The sequence below is a fragment of the Dasypus novemcinctus genome, chromosome 17, assembly GCF_030445035.2.
Source record: "Dasypus novemcinctus isolate mDasNov1 chromosome 17, mDasNov1.1.hap2, whole genome shotgun sequence".
NCBI classification, from domain to species: Eukaryota; Metazoa; Chordata; class Mammalia; order Cingulata; family Dasypodidae; genus Dasypus; species Dasypus novemcinctus.
Genome location: NC_080689.1, coordinates 8791355 through 8803660, shown reverse-complemented (window position 1 = coordinate 8803660; position 12306 = coordinate 8791355). Strand labels below are relative to the sequence as shown.

Here is a 12306-nt window from a genome sequence, read left to right as displayed (position 1 = left end):
ATGACCTCGAGGGGCAGGGGGAGAAATGCTGGGTAAAGTAGAAATCGGCCTGGAAGCTACAACCATTGTCTTATTTTAAAGAGGGGAGTGCTATGGTGAAGGGAGGCCTTAGGGAGATGAGTGGAGCTGGAGGAGGGGGTGGGGAGACCAGCCAAGAAGCTGCACAAATGATCCTGACACACTAGCAAGGTGTGAAACACCGTGTGCCATTTCACCTCGCTGTGCCCCAATTTCCTCATCTGTAAGATGGAGACGACAGTAACACTTCCATACGTATGCTGGAGGATGAGGATGACACGTTAGTAGGCAGAGCGTGCCGCAAGGGCCTTGGCAAGTGGTGTTAGCTATGCTTCCAGCAAACACTAGAATGGAGTGTGGACTCGGAAGGTACAGTGAAGGAAGGGACTCTAAAGACACCCTAAAGGAAGAACCTATAGGACGTTGTAAATAAATAACAGGAAGGATTAAAGAGATACCGAATACTAGCACAAAATCAGAAGGGGCATTCTTAGTGAAAGACAAGTGCATATTTTGGTAAATAAATTATTCTTACTCGCTGACGGATTTGATAGAGATTTCTTGATAATATTTCTCGAATTTCATCCATTTCACCAGGTGTGAGTTTCCTTATTTTTTCTTCCCGACAGTCACTGTGAAAGTTTAGAAAAAGAGTATCTTACTCTTTAATAAATATTGGAAACATTAATTTTCTTCTTTAGAGATAAAACATTATCTAAGAAAAATCATCCTAGCTTAGAGTATAACGGGAATTGCTATAATCAATATTTTAAAATAATTCAAGATTTTTAAACTTTTCTTTCTATGTCAAAATCATCCATGACAAGTTTAATCTTGCAGTTTTCACAGATTCTATCAATGCAATATTTTTTAAAGGAAGAAAAACTATAGTGACCTATAATGCTATCACTTTTTCTTTTATTTCTAATACTCCATAAATAAAATATATAGAATTGCTTTTTTTTCCAACAGAAACTTAATTGACTATATTTTCCTATTTGAGCTTTGTCTCTTAAATATTATAAATACATGCAAACATCCCATTTATAATATGTATGCATATATTTATATGTTATTACCTAACTCTTTCCAAAAAGGCTTTGAGAAGCCTAAAAATCTATATAATACAATAAAATAAATAGATATGAAAATAAAATTAGGAAAACCAACTAAATCTGGGATGTGTAAACATAAATACAGGTCTTACAAAAGATGGCCCAAAGACACAAATTAAAGAGAATCATTCTCATATTTTTAAAGCAAACTAGCTGTTGCGTAAAACAATCATAATAGTAATTATTGGGGTACAAAAACCTAATTCCCATTGGCTAATGAATACCCACAGAGAAATGAACACAGAGATCGAAGATTTTGGCAGGATAGACATCTCTAGGTTTAGATGATTTATTCTTTGCCTCAACCTCAGTCCTCAGATGACTTTGAAGATGCATCTTCATAAGGTAAAAGTATTGCTGTTTAGACAGCTCTCCAGCTTTCTAGTTCAATTTTTTTAAACTGCAAAATTAATTCACGGAATTGGAGAATTGGAGAGAACAAACAAGGTCACCAAAGAATAACCTCTTTGATAAGTGAATTTGTTGCGCAATGCTCCCACCAAGTGTTAACCAACATATGTCTGAACACCTCTAATGAAGAGCACATAACCGCCCCCTAGTTTATCTGTGAAATATCTTTACTGGAATATAACATAAGGAAAGAAAAGTATGTGAATCATTAAGTATACAACTCAGTGAATTATGACAAAGCAAACATATCCATGTAACACTACTCACACCAAGAAAAAGAATATTAGCTAGAACCCCAGAAACCATTTTTGGTCCCCTGCGCCCCCCAAACAACCTGCACTTCCCTCTTGCCTTGCCAAAGCAACCATTATCCTGACGGCTAACATCCTAGATTAGCTGTGTCTGAATTCTATCTGGACTAATATAATACGTAGTCTTTTATATTTAGCTTCTTTTGCATTATGTTTGAGACTCATTTGTCATAGGTGAAATTTTTATCACTGGTTTCAAAAAGTTAATGAAGAGGTACTTAGTAACACTACTTATTTGCAAACTATACTTACTTTAGAGACGCAAAAGAAGGGACAGTACTTATCATCCCAGTCTCTGCCATCTCAATGGCATGTTTTATTTCAAGCTTTTTATATAATGACACAATGCTTGACTTGGGTTGGTTTTCCCGAATCAAAAGCTTCCGTAAGTATTTGTCATCAAATTTCTTAAACCTGGAAATAAAGAACACCAAGCCCTCAATCAATACTGAACTCACTAAGAAAAAAATATATGTTTTTACCAATAAATCATTTCCACTATTCTCAGGGAAAAAAATTAGCAGTGTTAACTCTACTGTTCATTCTGTGTATGTTTATATGTGCCTACATGTATATATGTACACCTCACATACTTAAAATATTGCCTTCACTTGACTTCCAGGAAACCAGTCTCCTGGGTCCTCTCCTACCTCTTTCTCCATCTCTTGTTGGTTCTTTTACTTCTTCCTGGCCTCCTAACATAGTGCCCAGGGCTCAGTCCCATGGTCCTCCTTCCCTATCTCCTCTCACTCCTCCGGTGGTCGCACAGCTCTAAATAGCATCTCCATGCTGATGACTCCCAGATTTGTATCTCCAGCACAGATCTCTCTCTCCTCCACCCCTGAGATGAATATTCAGCTGCTTGCTCAACATGTCCATCTGGATATCTCTCTAGTAGGCATCTCATATTTTACATGTCCAAAGGGTACCTATCTCCTCCCTCTAACCCACTCCAGCTCCTGTGGTCCTCCCCATCTCAGTCTATGATGAGCCCACCTACCACATCAGAAGCCCTGGTGTCACGCTCGATGTTTTCATTTCCCTCATGCTCCATATCCACTCCATCAGGAGGTGTTGTCGGTTCCACCATCCAAACATACACAGACTCCAACCGTTTATCACCACATCACCTCTACTGTCATCACTCTGGTCCATGACACCCCATCCCTCACTTGGATTCTTGCCACAGCCACCAAACTGGTCTTCCTGCTCCCACTGTTGTGTCACTGAAGTGTAAGCACAGCAGCCGAGAGGGCCTCCACAATTTGGACCTGCACCCCTCACCTGCATTTCCTCCTCCTCCTCTCCTCAACAGCGTCCTTGCTGTCCTGGAAACATGCCTGTGTACTTGCTATTCCGTCTATAGGAATGCTCTTCCCTTTGATGCCTACAGGGCTCACTTGCACATTTCCTTAAAGACTTCTCTCAATAGTTATATCTTTCCAAAACCCCTTCTCATCCCTCCTACTATAAATTGCAACCTCCCCATCCAGCACTCCTTATTCCAATTCCCTGATTTATTCTCCCCATAGCTGTAGTCACTTATCTCAGTGTTTTCTGTCTCCTAGCACATAAGGTCTAAATGGGCAGGGAATTTTCGCTCTTTATTGCTTGTGTCTGGAGAAATGACTGGCACACCATAGGCAAGTGTGGCTGACTGGACCTGTCTGGCCTAAATTCCTCCCTGTATCTGTGCCCTCTGCCATATTACTTGAGACCACAGCCTAGGTCACCTGTTCTACCCTACACCTTGACACCGGGTCAGTAATGTTACTTGCCCTGGCCAACGGTATTAGAGACACGATGAAAACAGAGGCCTGAGATGACTGACAGCCAAGCAACCCACTGAGGCCTGAGCAAGACCAGCCTGGATCGACCAAGCCCAGCCCTGATCAGCTGACTCTCAACCTCTTGACTCAGGAACTTTACCAATAAAGGATTGTTGTGTTGAGCGGTGAGTTTTAGGGTAGTTTGTTATGAATTTTTTTTTTAATTTTTAAATTTTTATTAAATTGTCTTTTTTTAAAAGATATATAGATCACAAAAAAATGTTACATTAAAATATATACCCCACACTCCATTCAATATTTATTTGTTAAGAAATAAGTGCACTGCAGTTGTCATCTTTAGCCAAGGGGATGTCCAAGTACACGTCTACCATGAAAAGAATGAATGTTACCCCAATTTGTGGTGCCAGTCCTTTGTTCTAATTAATGAAGGATCATCCTTAAAGGGCTTTGCTACTGATGAGCCACTTCACTGAAGACTGGGCCTTCCTTTTTAAAAGTTAATTATTTCATGCTAGGTCCAATGAGCCTGGACCCCTGAGAGCAACACTTCATCTTTTTAAGAGATTATTATTACTATTATTATTATCTTAGCTTTTCACTAGAGAAGAGCAAAAGGAAGAAAAGTATTAAAGACAATGACATCTGCTCTTTATAGCACAGGAATAGTGCATTTTCTTTCTTTACTTCATTTCCACACCTTCCATTTTTCTGCCACACTAGATATAAGTGTTCTCCTTTCACCATCATTAATCAACTATTGCCAAGTCTGAGAAACTTCCCTACTGCCTTGCTCTTTCATTTCATTCTTAAGTGACCAAATGCCTCCAGGAGTAGGAATGGCCCAGGGCTCTCTGGCAGGATGCTCGACACTCACAGCATAAGGATTTCAGAGGAAAGAGCAAGATACCCAATGTGCCTGAAACAATCACTTCTTTATCTCATCTTTCAGTTTCCTCAACAATTATGGATAAACTAGAGATAGGATATAAGCAGAACTGATTTTAAAAATGGCCTATGTCATCAGACCTCTCCAAACCCACTAAATTATTTGAACTTTATCTGGAGAAAGATCATTCATGGAGATATATAAATGGCTATGAAATTATTAAATGAAGCATGTGCACAGTAGAGCAAAATGTTAGACACATAATAATAATTATGACCTTTTGGACATGAATCCAAGTTGGCTCTGTCATCTTTGGGCCTTACAGTCCAATCATCCTGACACTCCTTTAAATGTTTGCCTGGAATAGGCTTGTACCCCCGAGAGAGTGGAAAGACAGGACCTGGTATCCTCAGCTCAGAGCTGCAGACCAAATCCACACAGTGTTAGGGCGCACCTTTTCCTTCCTGTAACCCTCTCCAGCACCTGCTGCCCTGCTTCCCAATTCTAATCATATCTATTTCTTTTTCCTGTTTGGAAGGCAGAGGAGTGGTAGAATTCCACAGAATAAACTGTTCTGGGTTACTTCCTTTGCTTGCTGCTCAGAGAAGTATTGACAAAATGCTTGACAAAGGGAGCAAAGTGTTTGGGTTGAAAAGAAGGTAAGTGGGGAAAAAAAGGCAAGGCAAGGTAAATAGAAAAAAATGCAGAAAGAGGCAAAGAAAAGTCTGCTTCACTGCCTCTGCAGAGCCATGGAGCCATCTATATAGGAAGGTCCCAGGGATATGAAGTAGGGTACAATAGAGAGTCACTGGTGTACTTCATGTCTCCAAAAGAGCAAATACTGTCCAAGATAAATAACTATTATTTTTTTCTTATTTTTCACAATGAAGATTTTACTTTGCTTCTTTATTACCTTGCTTCCTCGTGTGGGTAACAGCATTTTTTCATGCAAATAAAGCATTTTCCCCTTAGTTATGAAATAAGGGTAAGTCCAGCGGACCTTTCTAATTTATGAAACAGTATGGTCAGGTTTGTAAAGACTGCTCCAGCACTTGGAGCCTTTGTAACTCCTGGTATTACTTAATGATGTGCCACATACACACACACCTGTTTGCTGTGTGAACGTTTTGTAGCCTTTAGGATCTTGCACAGCTTTAGAGGCCTGAAACTATGGCTGATACTTCCAGTAGAGCCCAAGCTCATGTCAGAACATGTGAGCAAATAGTCAACATTCAAAATTCCCCATTAAATGATATAAATTGGTAGGTTGGTCGACGTTATATAAATTAGTAGTGGGAAAATAAAATCTGTGAGCAAGTTAGGAAAGAAAAGATAGGAGGGATTAACCAAGTCTAGCTTAGAATGTCTCTTTCTGCCCTCAGGGACCAGTTCAAAGGCCACCTCCTTCAAAACGTCCTTCCAGCCAGTGGTGTGCTGGTAAACATGGGGAAAATCACTCTGTGGGAGAAAAAGGCCCTGAGCTGCAGCGTTTGTCAGTTGTCAGGGTATAATAACGCCCACCACAGCTGAGTCAAGGAGCTTTGGGCATGGATACCTTACCTGAACACAGAGTTGGGAAGAGGCACCCACAATCAGCTCTTGCCCTCCCGTGCAAGCTGGCTCCAGCAACCCGCTGCTCTAACCCTCCTGCCAGAATCAATCCCTACTTCTTGACCCCACAACTGCTGAAATGAAAGAATGCATCTAATTCTGCCTGGCTAGTTTCATCTTTCCCACTTCAACTATAAAATCTGCAAAGACGTACTTCTTATTTCTCCACCACAGAGCCTGTTTACAAAACAGCAAATTAAATATATATATATAAATGTCCATGATCTTTCAGATACGTGTAGCCTTTAAGAAAAATCTGTTATTTTTACTAGTCACTCTATGTCCTCAGACACTTCAAAGCACACATTCAACAAAGCCGCTCCCCATGTGTGCCAGAATTGACGGTATCGGAACCCCCAGTTTTTGACTGAATAGTCCACATTCATCAGCCTCACTAGCAGCGAGGAAAAACTGTGGAAGAACTGGGTGGCAGCTTCTGAAAACCATGGTTAGAAAGCAGCTGGTATATATCCTTAGTCTCTTGGTTATTTTTCTTCCTTCATACAACCTGGAATGTGGTCTTGATGGCCAATCTAGGGCAGCCATTTTGGTCCCGGAGGCAACCTTGGAAGTGGAGGCTGCGCTTGGTGGATCAGACAGAAGGGTCCCAGGACTGTCAACACTACAGAGCAGAGTTTCTTATATTGCCTGCCTCTGGCTTTTTACATGAGAGGAAAATAAAATGCTATTATTCTAGGTGTCTTTTATAGCCAAACTTTATCTTAAGAACTATACTATGACACGGCATATGAAAGATTTGCAACTGTAAAATTCATACAATATGTCTTGTTTTTAGAGTGATCCAGAGCCAACTTATAATATAATTGCATAAAGCCCCTTACTTGTCTCTCCAAAAGTTGTGACCCCAATGTCCACAAACATCTTCAATGCCTGTCTTCACATGATCAAAAAACTAAAAAAGAAAAAGCAGGCTAATTGGTTAATTTTACCTTAAATCAGTAATTTTCTCTGTCTTTATATCATGCCTGAAATCCAAAGCGCCTGATAGTTTTGTGGGATTTTGTGGTGGCTGTTGTTGTTTACTGAAAGTAATAAAACAACAATTCAAACTATTGATGAAACCTTTCACATGTCAATCCTAGGCAATTCTTATTTTGCTCATCACAATGGTTTATTCATAACTGTAGAAAATGGCAAAATATAAACATTTTCCAGTAGAAACATTTTCAGGTTAGAAGAAGTAACAGACCCCCTTGTGTTTGTGGGGAGCTCAGCAGGCCAGCTTGGAGCAGCTCTCACGGGGCCAGGCCCTATCTACACGCCCCAAGACGTACCTTCCTCAGCCCTTCTTCCCTCACCCTCTGCCCGTTTCCCTCTTCTTCAGGCAATGAGCAACTTAATGTCAAGCTGTTGAACCGAATCAAACAATTTCTCCTTATACTTTTATCATTTTAGTGGTTACACTAAGTTAACACTTACCCGACAATGGATTTCTTCACTGACAGCTTGTTGTTTCTTATTTGACCTCTTGACATCAAGAAACTCTACCAGTGGTCGAATAGTTATTCCCTGCACAGAAAAAAATTAAGTGCATTGTCTTATTAAACAAAATCTAAAATTCAAGAATAACTTTTTTTCTCCTAAGATATCATAACACCAAAGGATGTTCTCCCAAAATTTAATACAGTATGTGCAACATTTTGTTACATTTGTTTTTCCCCTTCAATGGCTGGCTTCTTTTCAGAGGACCATGTCTCAATACCTGCTACTAGAAACAAAACAATGGACAAGACGGGGAAAAAGAAAAAGTCAAGCACATAATTGTAAAAAAAAGTATAATCACCTTGAGAGGAATCATCTATTATCCATAGACACATTTTCCATGATTTTTTCATTCATTTATTAGAATGATTTTAATTGAGCTTCTACTACATACGTGTCAGGGGCTTGGACATTTGGGACAAAGAAGAAGAGTTAAGGACCTCAGCTCCAGTAATCTGGAGTCTCGCGGGGTGACAGATTCGAAACTAGGCAAAGGAGAAGAGATGAGAGTCACACAAGGCACATGTCAGACTTGGTAGAGAGGGAACATTGCGCAGGGGTCTTAGAAGAAGGTGGAAGGGGACTGCAGCAGAAACCACAAAAGCAAGGATCAGCCAGGGCAAAGGGCAGAGTGGGTTTGGACACATGTTTGGGGTGAACCTGGGAAATAGGAAAACCCATAAACCATTTAGAAAACTGGGAAAAGAAAACCATTTCCTGACCAGGATAAGATATCATCGACCAGAAATCTACAGGGAACATGTCACTTCACAAGGAAACATTGCAAGCACTTCCGCTGGGGCCAGGAACGCCACAGGGGGGCTCCCTATTTGCTATTCGACACAATTACACAAGAGGCGGAGGCAGAGAGATGGAAAATGAAATGACAAATTGTTTGTTGCCTGTGGAAAATCTGTAGTTTTGTCCTAAAAGTCTGTGATAATTTTTAAAGTTTAAAAATAGCAATAAATTTTAGTAACGTGAATAACATGTAAAATCAATATACACAAATCCATCACATAACTAATGAGAAAATGAAATGAAAGAAATACCTACACAACAGCCATGTTACATAGCACACATACAAAAAGAGAACTACGAAACTTAAAAAATATTTTAAAAATTTGAATTTTAAGAGACCCTTAGAGATAATGGATGGGATGACTTAATATGATGAAGACAACTTTCTCTTAACTAACATGCACATTCAAGGTAGTTCCAATAACATAATCCTAAGGATTTTTCACAAAGCTTGGGAGACCGATTCTAAATTAATCTAGAAGAGTAGATGTAACCAGAAAAAAAAATTTAAAAGAAGACTTGAAGGTATACAAACGAACTATAGGCAGCGGATGTGGCTCAAGCCATTGGGCGCCTGCCTCCTACACGGGAAGTCCCAGGTTTGGTTCCCAGTGCCTTCTAAAGAAGATGAGCAGATGCCGCAATGAGCAGACACCACAACCAGTAGAACACAGCAACAAGCAGGTGCTACAGCCTGCAGATGCCACAACCAGCAGAGGCTACAACCAGCAGATGCCACAACCACTGCAATGTGCAGACACCGCAACCACCAGATGCCACAACTGCCACAATGAGCAGATGCCACAAGCAGCAGGGAGCAGATGTGGCTCAAGCAGTTGGGCTCTTGCCTCCCACATGGGAGGTCACAGGTTTGGTTCCCAGTGTCTCATAAAGAAAACTAGCAATGAGCAGACAGACGAGGGTGCCATCTTGGCAGAGTGGGGGTAGGGGATAAAAAAAATAATTTTAAAAAACCCTCTGAGCTAATTTATTTAAAATGATAAGAAACTAGCACTAAAATGAGCCAGGTGGAGAAAGGATAAAGCTGTAAGAGGGTGGGACCCAGGAAGTTGCTGGGTTGGTTGGCAGCGGCTGCCAGTGCCTGACGTAAGGAAGATGGGAACAGTAAGGGGTGGTTTTTCTGGGAGGTGTGGGGGGAAGAGGAGATGTTGAGATGTGTTCCCTGTCAGGCATGTAATTTCACCTCATCTCCCCGTGTTTTTTGTCTTTAAGAACATTTTGATAATGTAAACTGACTCTGATACACACACTTATATTTTTGAAAAGAGGTCACAGTTTTTGTTCCAACTCAGCTTTGGGCATTTTTCAATTCGACTTTAATTTTAACTGTTGAAGCATGAATCAATTCTGACCAAGTTTGGTATAAGACACACCTTGTATTCTGCTTTTATTTCCATCTGCCACTTTGAAATAACATAGGAGGTAGTAACAGTTTTCCAATCAACACATCCTGCCTAATTTTTAACTTATGTAAATGAAAAGCAGTATAAACATGTGGTTTTTGGAGATGGGTGACTTCAATGAGTTCCAGGTCTCATGAAGCCACGAGTTCAGTAAGAGCTTTAGGAAAACTCAACAAAATTAATGAGATTTTTAAAACTATACAATATGTCCTAAAGACATGGTTTTTCATTCACAGGCTCTTACTCTATCAGTGTCCATTTAGTAAACAGTTTGTAAGTGTCCAGGATTTGAAAATACAGAACAGTAAAAAAAAGATAGGGCAGCACTGCTCTGACATTGTCCATGTTAATTCTTTCCACTAGAAGAATAATCCCAAAGTGAATGAAATAAATAAAACACAACTGGTTTCAGGAAGCCAGTATGGCCCAGTGCCCAGATGAATTCTCATTTATAAAAGTATAACATGTTTAGATTTATAATTAATAAAATGTATTGATCATGTGAATAAATTATTGATACCTGCCTTTTAAAATATGTATTTGTTTAAACAGTTCCTTTTAATATATATCTCTCTTTTCTTTCAATTATTTACAATTGTCATGTACAATAGGCATTATATGCTAAGTTTTGCCTTACTCCTCTTCTTCCCCTCCCCTTTCCTTCCCTCAACTAATGGATTTTGAAGGTGGATTACGTGGCATTTGTGTAGGTCTTAGTAAATTTCCCAAGCTGGATGTTATACTCCAGGGGGTCATGGGAGAGAGAAGAAAAATACCATTGAGAAGGCACCTTGTGTTGCCACCCTGAAAATTTCAAATTTAGGTTTCCAGGGGAGCACTCTGATAAGGCTTAGAAAACTAGCTGTGACCATCTATTTAGGTTAAGAAAATAAGGAAACTCCTTAGCTTTCAATCAACCCACTAAAAAACATATTGCAAAGTGAAAATTAAAATTTCATCCATTAGCTCTGCCCAGTATTAATTCGGCACAGTAAATACACCCCTGCGGAGCAAGGCCTTGCTGCAGAGAATCATTGAACAGCAGACACGGAGAGAAGAACTGCCAGGTGAGATTCGGTTCTTACCTTGCCCCATCTCTGCTTTCCCGCCACCCTGCCATGATGAGCAGATGCCGCAACAAGCAGGGAGTGTCTTTTTTCTCACACTGCTTCCATTAGTGTGAGGAAAAAGAACAACAAAAAAAGAACTGCTGTCAAATGACAAAGAATGTTCTTTTGGATGAAAATTATTTCTTGTTTTATTTTGCACCTTTTTTGGAATTAAATTTTACCAAAAAATGGGGGCCGGGGCACTTCTAGTTCCTTGCCGATTTACTGGGCAATTTCCAGAAAATTTGAGGACACTATATTAATTTATTAAAATATATAGTTAGACTATAGACTATCCTCTAGGAGGGGGTTTCTCATATTGCAAAGTTGCTCTCAGAGATTTCAAACCCAGTTAGGCCTGCGGTATTTATTTTAGAGTGCGATGAGATGTGACCCCTAAAAGAACTCTAACTAACCCCTGGGTCCTCTGTTCACCTTTCTTCTGGCACTCAGCACACTGCACAGCAGCTATTTGTCAGACATCTGCCTCCTCCTCTGAAGCACGCCTTTCTCTTTACTGTGTCATCAGTGTTTTCCTCCCTCCTGGGCCACTGCCCCCAGGACCCAACATGCTGCCGTGGCTTTCCTCTTTGAAAAACAGAAACAAACCCCCACCCCCGTGGAATACCTTCCACTGTGGCTCCTCCCCCTTTTCTTGACCAGACCTCAACAAGGTGGTCCCTATCTCCTCTCTCCAGAATCTCCCTTCTCCCTCTTTGTTGAATCAAATCAAATCAGGATTTCACCCTGACCGTTTGACTCAAAGAGTCCTTGGGAAAATGGCCATGGGTCACCGCACTGCCACCTCCAAAAGGTCAGTTCTCCGCTCCTGTCTCACCTGACCTCGAAGGCAAATTTGTTAGTTGCTTGAACATTTGTCAGTCCCTTGAATGTTTCATTTCTGCCCTGAAACACTTTCTACACTTGGCTTCTGGATAACTTCCCTCCTGATTTTTTTTCTCCTACTTTACTATTCCCCCTTTTCAGTCTCTTAGACTGGTTCCTCAACATTTTCTTGTCTTATAAATATGCGTGTGTTTCAGGCCTCAGACCAATTTCTTTCCTATTCTCTTTTAGACTCAACTTCCCAAATAATTTCTTCCAGACCCATGTTTTAAAAACCATCCATATACTGATGAGTCTCATATTTATATTTTCTACCCTGACTTATCCCATAAATTACACACTCATATCTAATTGCCTGTTCAGTAACTCCACTTCTGGATAGCGAAAAGACATCCCAAAATATACTAATCACAAACTAAAACCTTGATTTCCTACTCTTCAAACTCAATGCTCCCTGTAATCTCCACTGTGTTAAATGCCA

General features: G+C 40.2%; 1 protein-coding gene across 1 annotated transcript in view; it reads right to left on the bottom strand.

Moving 5' to 3' along the window:
- Nucleotides 1–12306, bottom strand: part of SLC9A2 (solute carrier family 9 member A2) — a 96911-nt gene that overhangs the window by 6382 nt on the left and 78223 nt on the right. Inside the window, exons 6-9 of the mRNA XM_058278255.2 lie at nt 7583–7672; nt 6985–7055; nt 2108–2269; nt 554–650 (exon numbers count right to left, since the gene is read on the bottom strand). Coding sequence (XP_058134238.1) covers nt 554–650; nt 2108–2269; nt 6985–7055; nt 7583–7672 — 420 coding nt within the window. The remainder of the gene's footprint in view (nt 1–553; nt 651–2107; nt 2270–6984; nt 7056–7582; nt 7673–12306) is intronic.